We start from the raw sequence: 21,263 nt of genomic DNA, 5'->3' as shown, positions 1-21,263 counted from the left end.
GGCCTGATATCTGAGACCTTGCAACCTTTCACTGGTAAGACCACCTCTTCTGTTCTTAACTCGGCTCACCTGGCAGCGTCAATTAAAGACATCTTACTGTCTGCAGGTGATTTGCTCGTTACTTTTGATGTATTTATCTGTTCACCAAGGTTCCTGTGCCCGATACCATTGCAATAATTGAAGATTTGGTCCAACAAGGACTGAATGCTGATGTATCAGCCCTGGTGAGACACTGCCTCACCAATACATACTGCACTTGGAATGAAACATTCTACAAACAAACTGAGGGCACTCCAATGAGTTCTCCCTTATCTCCGGTTGTGGCTAACATTTTCATGGAAAAATTTGAGACAGACGCCATCCAGGCATCCACTCTACGTCCATCCTTGTGGAAGAGGTATGTGGATGACATGTTTGTCATTTGGACACATGGCCGACCGGCTCTGAAACAATTACTCAACCGCATCAATTCCATTCACCCAGCAATCAAATTCACCATGGAGGTAGGAAAGGATGGCATGCTACCCTTCTTGGATATTGTAATCAAAAGGAGACCAGGTGGCTCAATGAGCCACTCTGTCTACAAGAAAGTAACCCATACTGACGCCTACCTAAAACCTGATTCCCAACACCATCCATCCCAGAAGAATTCCCTCATCAAAACGCTACACCATAGAGCTCAATGTATCTCCGACTATGAACACCTGATCAGTGAACTCAAACACCGGGCTCTCAAGGCGAATGGATACCCTGATTATACAATCCGCAAAGCCATCAACCCAACCGTGAGGAAGGAGCCATCTTGAAGATCCAATCATAACCGTCACCTTAACTTACATGGAAGGGATAACCATAAATATTTTTAAAAAATCTTGATCAAACACAAGATCCAGGTCCGATTTAACACAGGACAAGATCCCCGACATGCAATATCCCGGCGTCTACAAACCAAGCTGTACCTGCGGCAGCAGTTACATTGGGTAAACTAAGCGACATGTCTCGGACCGTGTTCGTGAACACAAGGCAGATCTGAAACACGGCAGGACCAATACTTCTGCCGTAGCTGACCATTACTTTAATGCGGCTGGCTCAGTGAAATTGATTTCTCTAAAACGATGGTACTTTGCAAACCGACTGGCTATCAACAGGGATTCGTTCAGGAAGCCATCCATATATACAGACAAACACAATTTCAACCGAGACGATGGTTATAAACTCAGCAATCATTGGAAAGATGTCATCAACCACTTTGGGTCATGATTTGAATTTGTGTTTCCTTGTCAACCTCTACCGTCAGCAGTGTGGATGGGCATAGCGAAGTGCAATTCTCCCCCCTCCCATCTCTACCCCTCCCCCCTATCTCTGCTCTCCTGCCCCCCCCCCCATCTCTGCCCCACCCCCTCTCTCCCCCACCCCCCGTCTCTCTCGCAGCTCTTATATCCCCATTTCTTCCCCCCCCCCCATTGTCTGCTCGCGCAGCCCTTTACCCTGCCCACTCACTCTGGAGCCCTTATCAGCAGCTGCATTTGGAAGCTTGCTCCCTCTTTACTCTCCACCTGAAGAAGACCGCTTGTGTTGCGATCGAAACGTCGTGGGCTTTTTGCTTTTAATTTAGATTTTTGTTTTATTGCTACGTGACTTTACCGAAAGAACCAAGAATATCTTTATACCAATTTATGTATGCCTTAATTTCAGCCAGAGCTGGCTGGGGCTGGAATCTGGAAACGCTTGACGGTAGACGAATCATTGTCGGGGAAAGAGTGGGGGGAGGGGGGAACAGTTTACAGGGGGGCGGTGGGTGACCGGGGCAAGCATAAAATAGACCACAGGGCCTAGGCACCTACCTCTTTGAGAAACGCCTCTGTGAGGAAACCAAAGAGGACGGCTTCTGTGGTCTCCCGGTCATCGCACGGCACGCCGATGTTCGACGCCTCCCACAGCTCGCCCTTCCACTGATCCAGGTGGTGCCGGGCACTCTCGATGTCGAACAGCACCACAGAGGGGCCCCCTTCCGTCAGCCAGCGGCCAAAGTACACCTGGCACCACACGATGAAATATCCACAACCGGGCCCTCTCGTCACCACAAAGCAAATCATGAGTACTGTCTCGTATTCGCTCCATTCCTATTAGCAATAGGTTAACCTGGATGGTGCTATGACGCACAAATTAGCTTAGTCTGCAGTACTTTTGCAGTGGGGGGGGGGGGGTGCGGCAATGCTGCCACGTGGCTTAACCTCATTCGAGAAATGTTCAAATTTTTACCGTGACGCCGATGCACGTGATTAATGTCCAATGAGAAGCAGTCGGCATGCATTTTTGTTCAATACACCGAGTATAAAAATGGAGGTGACTATTGGGCTCACACCGAGAGCCACCACCAGAAGCAGCAAACGCTTTACTGCTCGGCCGCGTCGCTACAAACCAAGCACGGATGCCGTGAAATTTTAATTATTTTGGAAAACTTCACAAGTAGAAAAATGTTCGTTTCAAATCGAACAATTCATGCGAATAGTTTGGACTGCTGGGATCATCGACCAGGCTGCCTTCACCCACCGTATTCCGCTGAAAAACGCCGACTGGAGCGAGACCACAGTGTCACCGCCTACAACTGGACCATGAACTGCTTAACGATCATAAATCAGGAAGCAGTATTTGTAATTCTTTCAGGTCTCCATTGGAAAAAGATGCCTTCATCTTCGTGTTTTGGGAATGGCTGGTAATTGGCTTTATTTATTTTACCTGTGTGTGCAGAAATGCATTATCAGCTGATAACTCCACTTTTCTTGGCCAAACGCGTGCATTGGAATACACCCTGCTGATCTCAACAGAAAGAGCATATGGTAGTAGAGAGCCTGTTTGTGTGACCCTAATTCACCGGACACCATCATCGTCATCATGCCACGAGTGGCCACCGTCTCATCTCTCCCCTACTGACTTCATGCACCACAACTCAACAGCAGCTCGTGGAATTTAGCTGCCAGATTAGGAAATAACTGGATGGTCCACTCCTAACGCCACTAATAGAAGCAAGCTGTTTCAACTCCTCCAAATTGGACAAAACAAGAAACAGTTATGTTGTGTAGAGCACCAGTTGTCCGTGTGTCGCTGTGACATAGCATCCATAAGAGCTTTTTTTGGGTTAGATCGCGTAAATATACACGTGTCCTTATACCCGCCACCACCCGACAGCCAATTAGTAAGGTTTGTCACGTAAACAGAACATGCCAATTCGTTACTAGTACAGCACACCGGTGTGTTGGAGAGTAAACCCACAACATTTACAATTTGAGTACGACGTTCAGCCAGCAATTACAATCAGCCCCATCAGGCGACAGCCAGAGTTGTGTAGAAATCCCCCTGTTTCGGTCTTAAAGTTACATAGCAGTTTGGCTTAATTCACACTGGGCAAAGAGCATTTGTCCGAATCTACACACTGCCACGCGTTGTTTCTCTTTCTTCTAAATGCCAAGGTGAAAGAATGCGTAATGGCTAATAAAGCGCACTTCAGTAAGTTCCAACTGAGTGAGCGAGCCATGCTCTGCCCCCAGGGTTAAAATTCTTTTCACTTAATATGATCCGCGTATTCAGGGTCAAACGAAAGTTTTTGTTTTTTTAACTCAGCCACTAGGGTAGCATTTACAGACACGGTGGAAACAACGAATGCAATTAAAGACAATGCTGTCTGGCCACGTTTCACCCCATCGTCTGCTGGAATATGAAACAAGTTGCCGTTAAGTTACCGGGCTGCAGTGGTGGCTATGCACGCGCCTGTAATCCAGGACCATGGAGGAGGAGGCCAGGGTTGATGGATCACACAAATGTCATTGCACTCCCTTGCATATGAATGTAATTCGTTACATTAATGAATAAAAACAACCATAACAGTGAAATGCAGTGTTCTGTGCAACAATGTAATAAAACATCATGGCCTCGGGTCACCACACCTTACACCCCCTTCGAGATCAATCCAGGATACAGCTCCCAGTCAGCACCAGGTCTATAATCAAAACGGTGCCGTATACTGCAATAACGTTCAACACAACGCCGGTACCAGACCTCAAAATCAATCCCTGCCACCAGATCACAAATTCTATTTCCCAGACTGTCCGGGTCAAACCCAGACAGGTGGCCACCGTAATCATGGCGTGTTAACGCTGCAACAATCTGGGTCGGGATCCCAACAGTATCTGTAGCTCCAAGGTCGAAACAGTCAGTGGTCAAGAACTTAGCAGAGACAGAGGGCCATGTCTAAGCTCGAGTTAGGAATGGTGTCGCTTGGTTCAATTTAGCTGGTTGAATGCTTTGACCTTTTGCTATATTATGCATTTAATGCAAACATAACTGGAATTGACTGGACACAACTGGGGAGCTGAAAGGTTATTGATTAAGCAGAGCATAGATCATTGGATTCAGGTACAAGCAGAATTTGCCTGCGCAGCGTGTTGGTGGACCTTGCATCCGAGACATGGGCATTTCCCATTGCCCCATGGCACCAATGGGGGGGAGGGTAAGGGGGGCACGACCTCTGGATTGCAAGATTCCAAGTCCAGAGGTCGTCTCTAAATTCTTATAGTCAAGAAAAAAAATGTCGATTAGCATATTTTATACGAGTGCCGTTTTTTCTTAAAATGTTTTCTTGTTCAGCTCTCAACAATTGTTCAAAATGTCGTTACCATTACTTCGCCTTCATCACATCACTACGTTATGGCCGCCCACGACCCCACCACCCTCTTTATCGAAGGGTTTTGCAAAATGCTTCGCAGCCCAAACCGCCCTCCACCTGAACGCAAGGTGGTGGCCGCAGTGGCAGAGGTGGCGGTGTCGTCAGAGGCATAGCTAGGGGGGGGGGGGGGCAGGGGGGTACACATGTGTCCCCGGGCACCAAGGTAAAGGGGGCGCCAAAACGAGGCTTACAACGTTACATTATAATTTATTGCGGCGGGCGCGGCAGCATGAAACTACTGCACAAATCTACACCTCAACCTAAAAGTTTGTAAAACCCTCCACACACAGCCTACATGTCATGTAATTACATTTGGTATGTGATTAAACGGGGGGGGGGGGGGGGGGCGCCAATTTTATAGTTCGGGTGCAAAATATCCTAGCTACGCCACTGGGTGTCGTCATCCAACGGGCCCCTGTGGAGGACGCGCGAGTGTGTGGTTGCCGGCACCTTGCACCCGCGGTTGTCGAGGGCCTCCATGGCTCGGCGCACGGCAGGGTTCGTCGGCTCGCCCAGCTCCACCTCGGTGCGCACATTGTGCTCGAAGTATGGGCCGATGAGGAAATAATTGTCGCCCCACTCCACGCTCGTCTGCCTCACTTTGCTCTGGATCACCGTGTAGATGCCGCCGACTGCAATGAGGGAGGGATGGGGGTTGGGGTGGAGGGAATGTGCGACAAACATCTTGTTTTACTTTTATTAATTTCATTTAACTTTTATTTATTTTAATTTCAATTTTTTACCTACGTGACTTTACCGAAAAAACCTAAGAATATGAATCCTTGCAGTCACGAAAGCTTCAAATCTAGAAACATCTGAGAGGTGGAGCTATCGCAGAGCCTGGTCTTCAAGCCAGAGGCCTCCACGGCCACGGGGAGACAAACAAGCGCACGACATTCTAACTGCGGGAGCCCAAGTAAATACGTAAATGGAAGTGCAAATTGCAACTACAAGTAACGTAGATTATTACTGCCCATCTCTGTAATACACCTAGGTGTCTCAACACAAAAGGGGCTCTCTGTTCAGATGGGGGGGGGGGGGGGGAAATCGGGGAAATGAGGCTGTGGATCCTTTATCCAGAAGTATAACTTCTGGCTCCTAAAAATGAAATGTTGGGGGCATCCTAAAGAAGTGAGACGCCCTGACCATATGCACATGTTCACAGCCCTGGGTGTGTATACATAGATAAGATGAACAATATTTGAACATAAAATCTTAAAATATTTATCTGTAAGGTTTTCTTTTGTACAATTGATGGAAATCAAATGCGAGATTTACGAGTGAAATTCTAACGAAAGCAAAAAATTTATGGAAAATAAAAGCAGCTTTATTGGAGAAATATTTATCCCGCGGTATTAAAAGTGACGTGGTTGGGGGGGGGGGTAAATGTCTGGAGCTCTTAACGTTTTAAAGATTTTAAAAAATGCAGCAATAGCAACATTTCTATAAATCCCGTCAGATTGCCTCTTAAGTGATCAAATGCACGAGCCTCGCACAGGCACAGTATCTGTGTGTTAGGCAACCAACTTGACCTTTAAAATGTCGAGTAAGGACATTTCTGAGAATGTCCGGTGCTGATGGGCGTGTGTAGCCAACTCAAGCCATGAATGTGTGTTTTTTGTATGCGATGTGTTCTATCAGCCTTGTCATTTTTTCATGCTGGTCATAACCATGTCTGGTGCAGAACCTTTTTGGATTTTTTTTGTTGGTGTGGTTTTTCTTGTTCTTGTTGCTGTAACTCTTTTTTTTGCGTGTAACCAGGTCCCCATCGATTTGCATATTTATTTTCCAATGGGTTGTTACTTGTGCCCAAATTGAAACCTCAAGAAAAAAAATCTAATCACACAAGAGAAGGCTTTCTGTACAATGTAGGCGTCACATAAACCGGGTTTGAACTTTCCACCAGTGGTCAGCTGGCCTCAAAACATTCAAACAACATCGACTCGATTGCAATTTGGAATGGCACACTTTCCACTTGACCTCAAAATCACCCGACAATTTGTTTGTGTTACCATTCATATGCATGTGGCATTGGCGATAGATAAATAAATGAAATGCTACACATTAAAAGAAGATAAATGATCACGATTTTTTATTTGGTGATATGAAGAAAACCCATGACTGGGAGCTTAACCGACACTGGATATGTTCATGTAATATTCAATAGTTGTTCGCTAATGAAAAACACTGGAACAACCGAGACCTCAATAGTTTACCAATGCACATATTGTACATCGCAACAATAACTGAAAATTGGATACTATGTAAATGTATTACCTTCACAATACAAATACATTGGCAACTCCAAGCCAAGCATTGGCAGTGTATTTTAAAGATATGTCCCTTTCATTATTTCAAATGTGGATAGCTTAAACAAGGCAGGCATTTATGCAATGCACTGAAACCAATTATTGTCCCAGATTCGGGAATCAACATTCACCTTCTTCGCCACTTTGGCCGTGGTTGGTGAAATACTTTATTTTATTTTTCATACATTTTCTACACACAGTAACACTGTAAATGTCCCCCCCCCTCATATCCCTGCCGGGTGGAGCAGTGGTGAAGTGATTAGCGCAGTGAGCTGTGAATTCAGTGAGCAGAGTTGACCCGGGTTCAATTCCTGGGGTGCGTGAGGACAGCGTTCTCGCGGTCCAACCGATAGTTTCAACGACCTCCCAGTACGAGTCGCAAGAATCAAAGTCATTCAAATGGTCCTTCTCAGGGCCACGGCGAACCGTGCCATGGAACCAGCACTGAGGATCTGCAAGCAACCTAGACACGGATTGAATTCTTGTTAGTCAATTTCCATACGAAAGAGTAACATTCCTGGTCACGGCTAACATCAGCGACCAGTGATAAGGGAACATGCCCGAGGCATACCTTCACTAACCTCCTCTGACCAGCATGGTGAAGTATGGTAAAAAACAACTCCTAATATTGACTTGACGTGGGGAGGCCTTAATTCAGCCATGGATTGACAAAAGGCTGTACGTTCTTGCTGTGATTATTATGCCCGTGCAGCGACACAATCCACAGGTAGCGTTGAAGGAGTTGTGTGTTTTAAATGGAGCCATTGCCACTTTAGGTAGCCAACGAGGCGAAATAGTTGCAGAAAATTTGCAAGAAGCAGCGATCTATTAATCTGGTGAAACATGGTTGCCCTGCTCATCCCTTTATTCTCATTTGGGATTTTTATTTTTTCAACATCGCACGCTTGCACACCACCACACGACAGGTGAAAAGCATCGAGAGAAATTAACTTTGCACCGCGCAAAGAAGCATTTCGTGCGACAGTTGAGATGTATCTTCTTGGTTCTTTCGGTAAAGTCACGTAGAAGGGAAGTAATAAAATAATAAAAATAAAACATAATAAGATAATTCTCACGACGTTTCGGCCACAACGCAAGCAACATGAGGACGGCTGCTTGCATTGTGGCCGAAACGTCGTGAGAATTATTTTATTATGTTTTATTTTCATTATTTTATTACTTCCCTTCTACATGACTTTACCGAAAGAACCAAGAAGATGAATCCCTGCAGTCACGAAAGCTTTAAATCGAAAAAGTTGAGATGTACTTCAGCTTTGGAAGGCAAAGTGCCACACGATCGATGCCGTTGGTGCAAATATCCCCCCCCACCCCAACCCCCCAACTGCGTCGCAATCGGCAATGCTCTCCTTTTGTTCTGGGCGCAGTTTGTGGCAGCATGCCGCTTTGATTACTGGGCACGGCCACGCGCGCGGATTGTGTAGACAGACCGTGGCCAAAGCTGGGGCGAGTTAGAGACCGCACCGGGGAGAGACAGAGAGGCGGGCGCGGTGCCGTGTCGCCGGACGGACGCGCAGGTCACGACACAAACGCCGAATCTGTGCCGAGAATAAGCGCTCCATTCAACGGCCCAGGCCGGCCTATAAATAGCGCCGAGACTGGGTCACAACGCGCGCATCTTGGCAAGAGCCACGCTGTACCCCCACGCAAGCAAGCAAGTTCGGCTCTTGCATAAGCAAATTCAGCGCACAAATCTGTTCACACACCAGGCAAGCGCACGCGTGTGCATTTCAGTAATATCGGTATCGAGAGAGAGAGAATTACGTTACACCCCCTTCCCTCCCCCCGCTCGTCGGCCGTGAAAACATGTTTTTTTGTGCAAATGCACGCTGCAGGTTCGCAGACCAAACTAAACGTTTTTATTTTACCAGGTGAGGCCTGCTGGGCTGCACAGCTCTTACAAAAGGCATTCGTTTTAAAATGTGCAACTTGAACCTTTCTCTGAAAAAAAACCTACTTTAAATTATCCAGAGGTTTGTAGGTTAGATCGGGTAAATAGAAATACATATCCGTAAAACTCTACGGTTTACCCATATTCGTGCACAGGGAAATTGAGTAGTAGTACTACTAATATAAAGGGGAATTGAGTTCAGGTCTATAAGGCGTACAGCCGTTTCAATGCGGGCAAAAAAGGTTGCCTATTTGTGTTTCTCCCTTATGATGGGACTTTGTAGGATGAACGTTGAAATTTATAAGGAGACGAGTGACCAATAAGGTCTGAATTGGTCTGTAATAAGGTAGGCACTGATAAGGGTTTGGCAGGAGTGTAAATGCGTCGTTAAACCCGCCACCACCCGACACAGCCAAGTAGTAAGGTTCGTCACATGATCAGAACAAAACATTCCAATCAATGCGTTACTAGTTCAGCTCACCGGTATATTGGAGAGGAAACCGACAACATGAAACAAATTATAGGTTTTACCCTTTCTGGCAAAAAAACAGGTGTTTCCTTATTCAAACACCAACTAGAAACGTTTTGCAAAGAATAAAGTCTGCATTAACCACACGCACCAGTGGTGAGAACATGCTCTGATATATGGATAATCTTTGAAACCGATTGGCCTACACCAGAGACCGCCTTCTTTAGGGCCTGGTCTCATCAGTGTCAGAACAGATGATGTCAAAAGGCGAACAGCACAAAGACAATGCCACTATCAGAGCATTCATAGTTTGCGGTGAGCAGCTACAAAATGGGGCCCTTTTGCCAGTTTTGAAACCCACAACATTAACAACGACGTTTCGCCGGTAATTACAATTAGCCTTGTCAAGCAACAACCTGAGTCACAACTCATCAGGAGACAGTTGGGAATGCAACTCAAGATATCCGGGCACATAGACGAGTGTGCTATCCGCACCACCACCACCACTCAGGCATTCACAGTCATGGGGCATTTAGAAACCACTCTCACTCTCCAGAAGAGTTCAACCTCCATTCTCACACAAAGCATCTCGGTCGCGTGCTCCAAACGAATTTCACAACACCCTTCAAATATATGCCTGCTCTTTGGATAAATATGGAGATATATACAGCACCGTGTTCGTGAATGGGCACTAATGACTGCAGCCATTTGTCATAAGGATTCAACCCCCACTCTTAAACAAGTGTAGTAGTATTGCTTGTCAACCTTTCCATTGTGTAAGGAATTCGTCTCACCCGCATGCAGCTGGAATAAATATCTTATTGACATAAAAGGGTTGCCAATTTACAATACCAACAGCGGGCAATACGGCTATGCTATGCCAGACCGTCAAACAGTTTCCAGAACTTTCTACGGTGCGACAAGGCGAGTTGAAACAAATACGCGACTGGGGCTGAACAAAAAAAAATAAAGTCTACATTAATCTTCTCCGAATAACATAGAGATCAGAATTGCAATCAAGATACATCTACCAGCAAAGATAAAGTTACCCTGGTTCCGACTGCAGCAGAGCAGTTGCTGCCCCGAACACGAACCAGGGCGTTGCTGCTGGCTTGAATCTTACCGATTCTAGATTTGAAGCTTTCGTGACTGCAAGGATTCATATTCTTAGGTTTTTTCGGTAAAGTCACGTAGGTAAAAAATTAAAATTAGTAAAATAAAAATAAAAATCACGACGTTTCGGAGGCAACACAAGCTTCCATCGGTTCCACCTGAGGACGGAGGCTTGTGTTGCCTCCGAAACGTCGTGATTTTTATTTTTATTTTACTTTTATTAATTTCAATTTTTTACCTACGTGACTTTACCGAAAAAACCTAAGAATATCTTACCGATTGCCTGCAACTGCTTTGATCCCCCCAGTGGTGTGGCGTGAAGATAATTGGCCCTTCCCGGTTCCAATTCCTCCCTTCTTCGTAGCCCGGTGCCTCGGTCCCTCCAGTCTCCCGTGGGACGTGAATGCAATTGCACCGTCTTGGTAGCTACGGCACCGTATCGGTATAGCCCACAAGTCCACCACGTGGCGTTGGGTTGGTTTGGGTCGGCGGACAGAAACAAAGCCTCGTGAATTCTTGCGCCGCGCCGCAAGCCCTCTCGTCATGAGGGCGACTCGCCGTGCGGGTGTCATCACGTGGCACGCGCGCAGCAGGTACCTTTGTTCGCGACTTCCCACGCGACTTCAAAGAGCACGGCGCCTTCGTGAGGTCTCTGCTCCAGACTCCACTCGCCCACCGACGTCACCGAGATGGAGCGAGACAATGGCATGGTGTGCGCAATGAGTCCCCCTTGGATGCGGAATAAAATTCTAATAACGATTATGTATTCGAAGAAAAGCTGAAACCGCAACAACTTACAAGAGCGGCAACATTGACTTCGAGCAGCAGCGCCGAAGTTGCTCTCAACCGGCTGAGCAAAACTAAAAAAAAAGACTCGTAAAATAATAAATATATCACAACTTTCCTGCGACCCGAAAATGCACGCGAGCGCGTGGAGTTGACGTGGTCTGAGAGCCGAGTGGCTGCGGTGCATCGCATCGGGCTCAGGGGCGGTGTGTTCTGCGGTTCGCAGTCTGCTTTAGCCGGCCCTGGACCAATAACCAACAGGGTGGGCCAGTGGCATAGTGGTTGGTTGGCTGGCGGTGGTGGTGGTGATGATGAAACATTGCCGCGCGCACACACACACACAAACACGAAGTCATTAATCAACTCCAGCCTTGCAATGTGCCGCCACCGACGACGATCATCGCGAGGTCGTGACTCGCCGCGCGAGTTGCGTCGTCTGGTGACGCTGCGTGCCCGTGATTCACACCTGCGCCGCGTGCGCACGTGTGCGATGACGCCCGTCGTTGGACGAACACGTGCGTGCGTGCGCGACTGCGTTATTGAGCACAATGGCATCAAAGAGAAAGATCCCCCGCGTAGCCTTACCAGACAGTTGCGGAAAGTTCTAGATTTGAAGCTTTCGTGACTGCAAGTATTCATATTCTTAGGTTTTTTCGGTATTTTATTTTTTATTTTACTTTTATAAATTTTGATTTTTTTTTTACCTACGTGACTTTACCGAAAAAACCTAAGAATATGTTGCGGAAAGTGCTGTTGGCGAGCACCTATGAAGGCCGGAATGGTACGCAACGGGGTGGCTGGCTAACAGCACGCCCGACCGCCTTTGGCTCCCCAGTGGCGATATTTACACGCCGCACCAGGTACTCATTTGAGGCTGAGTCGACCTAGTGGAGGCCCAGGACCGGTTCAGATAATCGTCACTTGGTGTTGGCCGTGAGCGGGAATCTAATCCGGGTCGCCGGGTTCTGAGCGCAGCGCGCTATCCGCTGCGCCACCGCTCCCACAAAGTAATCGGGATATAAGCATGTGCACTCTTACATATACTGCGTGTTTAAGACTCATACGAATCCATAAACAAGTGTTTTTTAACGGGTGCTTTCAAAAAAAAAATTTCACCTAAACCACATTTTAGACTTTTTTTTTACTTGTGTAAAATAATACTTTTATCTTTACAAATATCGTATGACCACCGCTCGCTCGCAGAGGTACAACGGCGCATGATGGAGAAATGAAATCAATAGTCGGGTTGGGTGTGCACAGACTTTTTAATTACCGATTCTTTTTTTTTTTAAGCCGGTCATGCATATTTTAGCTCCGCTAAGGAATAATCTGAAGGGCATTCATGTGCGAAGCCCACGCGAGTGCTATTGTGAGACTGGGTTTAATTAGCTCGCCTCGCCGTCTACACACTCAGCTGACAACGCACGCGATCGGTGACGCTGGAGTGAGCGAGTGATTTGCTTTCAAGTTGTAATGCAAACTTCCTGCGCCTTACATCTCGTCACCCTGGGCAGATGTCTTCTTCAGTGCGCGCCTCGCTCACTGCGCAATTACTAATAAACGCGACGGTGAGTTGTGTTACTTTGGGATTTGAATAAAGGGGGGGGGGTGGCGGGGGATAAAGTCACAACTTGAAATAAATACACATCAATATTCATCAGTGGCTGAACACATGGCTTCTCTCTTTAGTGTGGCGTGAAGTGGTGCGAAGTTTTGTCCAATGCGAGATGTAGGTCCCTCCGTAATGAGTGCTAGCACTAGTGTGTGGAGTGTCGCATGCCTCCTGCTGTAATAAAGAGATGGAGGGAGGAGGAGGGGGGGGATTAAATAATTACACGCAAACAAAGCGCTAACGTCTTCTGTGCAGATACTGATAAATTTGACTCCATTTCCAGCTACCCTGTTTCACCACTATCAATCACCATCATCAACGTAATTATCATTCTAGATTTGAAGTTTTCGTGACCGCAAGGATCCATACTCTTTGGTTCTTTCGGTAAAGTCACGTAGGTAAAAAATAAAATAAAAATAAGAGATAAAAAATAAATAAAAAGCTAATTAAATCACGACGTTTCGATTGCAATACAAGCAATCATCATCAGGTGAGAAAATCACAGCTAGAATGTATTTTTTTAAGTGGGAGAAATGCCGAGGCAAAAATTTCGAGCTTTGATTTTCACACCTGATGATGATTGCTTGTGTTGCAATCGAAACGTTGTGATTTAATGAACTTTTATTGATTTATTTCTATTTTTAGCTCTTATTTAAATTTTATTTTAGTAATGATAATTTCCATCAACATAAATCATCATACATAATCACCGTTATGTGAATACATGTTATTAATAATATCATTAATGAAAATAATCAATATCATTAATAATTATCAACATCATAAAACCATCATTTAATTATCATCATCAACATGGTAAATAATCATAGTAAATTATCGTAATTGTAAATTGTCATCAACATTTTAATCATCGACACTGCTGTAATGCAATAACATTGTAAACACTGCCATGTTTATAAATCACCACCACAAATCGTCACGTTAAGTCATCAATGGCATCGTCGAAAACCAATCAAAGCGCAGCAACAGCAGGATACACAGCAGTGTTCTTTATCCCTCCTGGAAAGTCTCACCGAGTCTCACGACTCTCTTTCACGAGGGTCCCGACGCACCGAGATGCATGTCCAAGCCCATCCATTTGCGTTTGGCTCCATGTGGCACAGGAGCCGAGTCAGCAGAGACACCCACGCACACGGAGAGGGGCAACACTCACAGGTCCGCACAGATTGATTCAAGAATCAAGCTCACCTCGCAGCCCGTTCTCTATCTGCTGCTGGATTATAACCGCCCTTTATTACGCGTGACGGATCAACTCGCATTCCTTACGGAGCCCACGCCGTTCTTCAAAAAGGGATCTCCACTTTTGTCACTCCACCTCTCGTTCGATCGTTACAACGCGGAACAAAACTTAAAGCTGTGCACGCGTTTACTATTCGGTGGTCTTTGCACAATTTTAAAAAAGACTGCCTGCCTCCTGCCACGTGACCGTGGAATTTCCACCACCGTTGACTCAGAACCGCCGAGGGGATTAGCTCTTCCCCGTTTCTCGTGTTGGCAACGTGACAACATTACATGTTTTCAACGCACGCATTGGGTTGATTGAATGAGCCGACGCTGTTGCGTGTTAGTAAGGCTGATCGTAATTGTACAAATGGCCGGGGTGTTTTTTTTATAGACTTTTGTCTGCGTTATTTCTGATCAAAGCAAGCTCGTGTCTTCCAAATGTATTATCAGCAGAGTAACAAGTATTTTTTTTGCCAACACGTATGTTCATCATTGTTCATATGACGCCGTCTCTGTACCAGGTGTGCCTTCAGTGTGAGACGGTGTTGGGTCATTTGTCAATCCACTGCTGGATGACGGATGGCGGTTGTTTGGCCATACTTCACCACGATGGTTGGTGAAGGGTGGGACGAAGGGAGGAGGGGGGGCGGACCCGAGGGGTGTTCCAGGAACCGGATCAGCTCGAAGTCCCCACTGATGTTATCTGTGACCGGCAATCGAATTCAGGTGCCAGGGTTTATGACGCAATGCGCAAATCACGGTGCCACAACTTCGCGTCGCATTATGAACACCACCGATATCCGCTGCGTATGCAGGCAAATTGTATCTCTTGTACTTTTAATTTACGTGTTCATTTTTCTGGCTCTTCGTGTACAATTCCAGGCACGTGTATCCCCATGCTTTCTTTGCTCATGTTTAAGCTTTTGTTCAAATTTTTTTGTCAATGTCCATGTTTGTGATCCATGTGTCACAGCAGGAACTATACTCTGAATTAAGAAAAGCACTCTTCTCTTGGCAGATTGGTCGGCTGATTTTCATTACCAAGTTGAGTTTTCCCAAATAAACTACCCCAAGCCACTGTCGTCCACCTTTATTCAATGATTTACTTTCATCAATAACTGCCATGAGTAATATACCTGCACGGTCGTGCTGGTTCTCAATTGAATTACAGGAATAAAAAAAAGCCATGGATATATGCATCTAAAAATCCATTATCAGAACTAAACTGCACTTTTCCCCGCTAAATGTGTGCCATTTCTGCAGACGATTAACCGTGAGGTTGCAGCAGAGGCACTTCGGGACGATGCATATCAATTGCCAAGTCAATTACCAATTTCTCGGGAACACGAAGCACGCGTTTAAATGTACAAAACAAACACGACCCGGCTGCTTTATGTTTAACATTTCATTTTCTCTCTCTCCATCTCTGAATCTCTCTCTGCCTCTCTGTGTGGCACAAATGGCAGGTGAATGGTGTTAATTGCCATGGGAGAGCCGCGCGTCAAATGGACAAAAGCTCAGATTCAAGGGTGCTCGAGGCTTGATCGGATGACTCGGGGGAGGTAGAGGAAACCCTGCTCGTAACCTTTCGGTGTTTTCACAAGTAATGCCCCGACTGGCCGTGTCGCAGAAGAGACGGTCGCTAATTGACGACTTAGAGCCGGATTCAGTTCTCTCCCCACCCCACACTCCGCACTCAATGTGCGGCAGCATCATTAAAGTTGTATGACTCAGGCGTGGGCCCATCTATTATATAAACACCGTCGACAGTCCGCTTTTCGTTGTTTATTCGGGCTTTGATAAATCTTTAATAACAGCCGGAGATGGTCCCGTAAAGCCCCCCCCCCCCACACACGCACGTTCTCTCTGGCTAAACGCACACAGATTAGCAAAAGCAGCACCACGCCAGCCCGGATATATAGAGGGAAGCGCGCCGGTGTCTGATCACACATCTCTGGTTTGATAGTGGGAAGCGCATATCCGGATTTGCAGATAGATTACTGGGCGGATAACGAACTATTGCTATCACGATATTACTGCATTGCGCTTTGATATTTAAATAAATAACTGTGCACCAACACTCTAAGGTTAGTGATGTTCCTTTGAGATGGGCTATATTACTATAGAGCCCACACTTTTACATTGTTTACACAAGTTGAATCGTTCTTCAACACGTCACAATGTCGTCTCTTTACACGCATTATTAAATGCATTGGCTCGCAATGTGTGCGAAAAATGTTGTCGTAGCATAGCGGTTAGCATTGCGCTACGAAAGTTGGCGACTTGAGTTCTGTTCCCGACCACAGTGGCTGACATACGAGCCAATTCCGGGCCTCCCCTAAGTCGACTCAGCCATTAAATCTGGTGCGACGTGTAAACAACAGCAGCACTGGGTGGACAATTTCGGTCAGAAATCATGCACCACGCTGGTGGGGGGGGGGGGGGGGGGTGGGGGGGTGTGCCCACTCCCTAATATCACTGACCGAGTCTATGAAAGGCTAAAGGGGGGGGGGGGGTGTGTGTCTAACGTTGACCCTGCGCCCCCACGTCTCTCACCTGTTCAGGGATGGCGCACGAGACGCTCCTCATCAAGCTCGTGCTCGTGGGTTACCTGTCCACCGGCGGAGTGGCTGCCTTTCTCCTCCTCCCCAGGCTCGCGTCACCTCAAAGGTAAATGCGGCTCCGTGCAACCTCTGCGCACCCCCATTCCTTGTGTGTTTCACGAGTCACTCCCCCCTCTGAGTTGCTACTATTACGAACTATTTTGTATATTACCAGGTAAGGGGCCACTGAGCCCTTTTGGGCTCTTTTTCAGAAGTGACCTCACCACAAATGATAGCGAAGTGGCTTATCGCGTGGAAATTTATAGCAGCCAAATACTCGCAACGCGTGTTTCTAAATGTGGAGGGGAAAACCAGAGGACCAGGAGAAAAATCCACGGGGAGAACATGCAAACTCCAAATATACAGCAGGCATCAGGGTCGGAATCAAACCCACAACCTCGTGTATACCAGGCGAGGGAGTTAACATGTCTCCAACGCCGTCCTTCTAACAAAACAAGTACCAGGGCAGGCATATTCCGCATAGATAGAACAGCAAACTACATGCTGTGCTGCCTGCAGCAGGCACCTCGCTACTGGTAGTCGTGTTCAATCAACGTCTACACTCACCGATGCCTGTAAAGGGCTACTGTTAAGGCAGAGGGTGATTTAAATACACTACTTCAAGACTATGCCTCGTTGTTGGGCAGCAGAGGGTAGTGCAAAAGCGTGCGACGTTGTATGGTCATTCTATGCTCCCACAGATTTACTAAACAATGTAGATCTACATACACTCTAAAGTGGGGTTTCCCAAACTCCACTCCTCGCCACCCACCACGTCACTCCCCATTCGAGTACATTTACTCCTTCCACGCTGCACGCGCCTGATGATTGTTAACCACGTCCCACGTGACGCACTCAGCGATTAACGCTGTCTGCATCATCTGGAACGCGTGTACACGCACACGTGGAACGCGTGTACACGCACGCCGAGATCTCAGTCTAAATTAGAATCGGCTATCTATGGGCACACCAAAGTCGCTCCACATAGCCCAGGCGGCGAAGCTCTTGTGCGCAACTGAAGTCGATGTTCACGCGTTTTTTTGCCAGTCCGCCTAGCGCCGCTATTTTACACGTGTGTACAAGTTGTCGTTGTTTTTGTTGTTGTTGCGGCGTTAAAAGTCCAACTGGGAAACGGCCCGCGCACCCCAGACAGCCAGCCAGCCAGCCAGTAAGCCAGCGAGAACAACTTTGTTCTAATGCGTATGTTCAGCGCATGCAATTGCATATACATGGCGCGCGCGTGGAAATTGATGAAAGTTGAATATCTGGGTCCTCAATTCGTGACGCTCACTCGTGAGGCCTCAATAGCTCGTGAGACGTCCGTGGTAAGAGCTGAGCGCATGCTTGTGCTGTAAAACTCCAGCTTAATGAGTGCATATTTTTTTTTATAACTTAATTACCAACCGCGTTAGGTCAGCCCACAGATGTATGAAGGCCTTCATCCCGCCGTGTCGGTCAAGGGAGGTTGTTTTTGAAGAGGAAACTGATTCAGATATCACTCGCTAGAAGATGTTAGCCGTGACCGGCAATCGAACTCTCTTGAAACCTCTTGAAGACTACCTCTAGTCTCCCCAGTTATGCGACCTCTGTTGGAGCAAAGCACCAGCAAATCGTCCAGGTAGCACAAGTTGGTTCGCCGCGAGTGTTTACCTTTAATTTGTCCCTTGCTAAAGTGTCGTGGCAGAAAGTACCATTCACTGGTAGGCAGCACGAATACTACTAATGCCATTTGCATTGCTTTATTACCCAAGCCCGCCATGTGCCGCACAGTGACGTTAAAGGCGCGGTGACCTTTCTTGCAAGAGTTAAGAATTAAGTTTCGTTTAAATACCAGAAAATGCGAAATATGCAAATTACCAGCAACTGCATTATATACACTAAATAGCCGCATCAGATGTAATTACGGCACATCAGTTCTCCCTTTCATGATTGATGATGCATTAAAGGAATGGGTCCTCACGTGGCTAGGAGATATCAAACACGCAAATCACATCAATAGGGCTGGGTGACTCATGGGACGGAGAACGGATGAGGCACTGCCGAGATAGAACTGCACCTCCAATTAGCGCGGTTGGCTACGTACCATTCGAAATAAGTTCAACATACATAGTACAATGGCTGCACACACACAAACACCGTAATATTTAATTGGATATTCACTTAATTCTGAATATTCCACATCTGAAAATATTTTTTCAAAGGCAGTGTTCATTGACTCGCGATAGTCATGGTTTGTCGCGAGCGGAGATGAATCCGCAATTGCGCAGTGGCTTTAGCAGTAATGTGGCGTCGACTTCTGGGGCCGTTCTCTGTCACAAGGTAGTGCACTGTTCGCTGCAAAAGTTCCAAGTTTAAATGTAATCGTTTCATGACACGTCGCCTATAGCGAAAATGTGAATACATCTTTTAAGGGGGGCGGCGGCGGAGGTGGTGGGAGGGGGAGTCAAATGAAAATGTTTTGAAAACAAAAAGATAAAAACGAAATCTCTCTCTGTTCACAACAGCCAGGAGTCACGGAGCTCCGAGAACGACGCAAACGCGGGGGGAGACCCAGGCTGGATCTGGGCGGACGAGGATCAGCTGCAGCAAGAGCAGCTGCAGCTCATGGAGCCAGGTGAAGCTACCTGGTCCTCCGAGAGCCAGGGCTTTCCGAAGGGCTCCGACTTCTTGGAGGAGCTGTGGTTGAGTTCTGATCCCGGTCCCAATCAGCTGGTCAGCCAGCGCGTTGATCGCTCCGTGAGCAGCGTGGCGGATCACGCCGTGATGCAGAAGCGTGGCCGCCTGCTGCAGGAGCTGGCTCGGCAGAACTGGCTCAGCGCGCTGCTGCAGGACGTGGGCTCCGTGGGGGCGCGCACCCAGCGTGCCCTCGGTTCCTCTGAGCCGCTGTCCGTGGTGCTGAATGGCGGCGGTGTTGGTGGTGGTGGTGGTGGTCTTGGTCGCGGCGTTGGTGACGGTGGTGTCGAGGAGTCGCGACGCAGGGCGACCGTGGCGGAGGATGGGCTGATCAGGCAGAAGAGCAAGTACCTAGCCGATGTTCACCGGCAGTCCTGGATCAATGCTATTGTGCGTAAGCTTTCCTCGTGAAGGGGCCTTGCCGCTACCCGCCCTTAGGCCTTGCTCTAATGGGCGTTCGACCAGATTTATTGTCACGGATTCGTACGGGAGGGGTGAGTTGAGTTTATGTGGCACATCGGTGAGATTTATAAGCTGAGGTTGAGTCTTTTTTTCTTCTTTCATTCAGAGGTTGACGAGTTGTTAGGGTTAAAGATGGGTTAAGTGTTGGATGATTGATGGTTGTAGACAAACATGTTTATACTCCTATTCGATAAAAAAAATCTGAGCCAACGAGTAAGTTATAGCTCAATATTTGGGTAGATATGGGCACAATTAGATTTTACGATTTATACGATTCTCATTGAATAAGCATTTCTCCCCTTAATTATATTACAATACAGTTTCAGCTTATAAAGCATCTAAATTGAGCATATATTATTGAAGCATCTAAATACAACATCCCCAGATGTTATACAGATGCCATGTATGTAATTCTATACTGTGTGGATTAGCTCACAGTTCAACAAAGTTGTTTGAGCATAAGTACTACTTCTAAGCCAGTGCAATTCATCATATAGTTGCCACAAGCAAACATGGGGAGTCGTGCTTGCTTGTGTCATCCACATCGCACGTGTTAATTGGATACAGGAGAGAAGACCGTAGCAAGACAGATGAATGCATAGCAACACGGCCCTCTGCTGTCGACATAACGTGACTCGATTTCCAACACCACGAATTTTCCATGTTTACGTTCCTACATATTCAATGTTATACCAACGGTGATTTGGGGTATACATTTATAAGACTCGGTGCGGTTTCAATCAGACTTTTGTGTGCAATAGTGTCCAGTAATCAGTTTTATTGCGTCAATGTATGTTATTTGTTTGTATTATTGTCGTTAAAGTATGCTGTCGTGTCTTATACAATGATTCTTTCCTGCTTCGGATTATACCATGAATAAACACTGCAATTTGAAATCTGTTAATGCATTTGGCAATTTACTGTCAGTCGCACTGCTTGAAACAAACACAATACAAGGAAACAGAGTATTTAGTGATGTTGCTGCGTGCACAAACATATACAAAAAAACGAAACACATTTAATCAATAACACTATGTGGCCTTTAAAAGTAAAAATGAAAAAAGGCGACGTTTCAGGCAATGGCCCTTCTTTGTAGCACATACGAATGTAGGCCTACGTCTCGCGTAAACAAGTGCATCGACTGTAGTTGGAGCCTACACGTGATTTAAAATTAGGTTTAGCCAACAAAAAATGAACGTTTATAAAATTGAAATGTAAATAGTTTATAGTAAATAGATCAAGTGTCGTCCCTTTAAAACAACATTAGATAAACAGGTCATTGCAATATAAGCGCTATTAAAGTCTAATGTGCGCGTTTTATTGACAGTGTTTACAAAACAAGCTGGTATTTTTCAGTAT

At 46.5% G+C, this 21,263-nt stretch overlaps 2 protein-coding genes across 2 annotated transcripts in view; one reads left to right on the top strand and one right to left on the bottom strand.

Moving 5' to 3' along the window:
- The window catches only part of LOC133350326 (glycogen [starch] synthase, liver-like), a 37,607-nt gene extending 25,995 nt beyond the window's left edge, over window positions 1-11,612 (bottom strand). Inside the window, exons 1-3 of the mRNA XM_061564559.1 lie at window positions 11,121-11,612; window positions 5,174-5,355; window positions 1,845-2,036 (exon numbers count right to left, since the gene is read on the bottom strand). Of these exons, the coding sequence (XP_061420543.1) occupies window positions 1,845-2,036; window positions 5,174-5,355; window positions 11,121-11,496 (750 nt within the window). The 5' untranslated portion in view covers window positions 11,497-11,612. The remainder of the gene's footprint in view (window positions 1-1,844; window positions 2,037-5,173; window positions 5,356-11,120) is intronic.
- A 4,507-nt stretch (window positions 11,613-16,119) lies between these two features.
- On the top strand, window positions 16,120-20,800 carry LOC133350406 (uncharacterized). Its single transcript, XM_061564742.1, has 3 exons — window positions 16,120-16,253; window positions 16,731-16,836; window positions 19,274-20,800. The coding sequence occupies exons 2-3, from the start codon at window positions 16,733-16,735 to the stop codon at window positions 19,851-19,853; spliced, it is 684 nt and encodes a 227-aa protein (XP_061420726.1). The 5' UTR covers window positions 16,120-16,253; window positions 16,731-16,732; the 3' UTR covers window positions 19,854-20,800.
- Window positions 20,801-21,263: the final 463 nt, after the last annotated feature.

The sequence above is a fragment of the Lethenteron reissneri genome, chromosome 33 (genome assembly GCF_015708825.2).
Source record: "Lethenteron reissneri isolate LAM-NWPU_2019-01 chromosome 33, ASM1570882v1, whole genome shotgun sequence".
In the NCBI taxonomy this organism is placed as follows: Eukaryota; Metazoa; Chordata; class Hyperoartia; order Petromyzontiformes; family Petromyzontidae; genus Lethenteron; species Lethenteron reissneri.
This window is presented reverse-complemented; position numbering and strand designations above follow the sequence as displayed.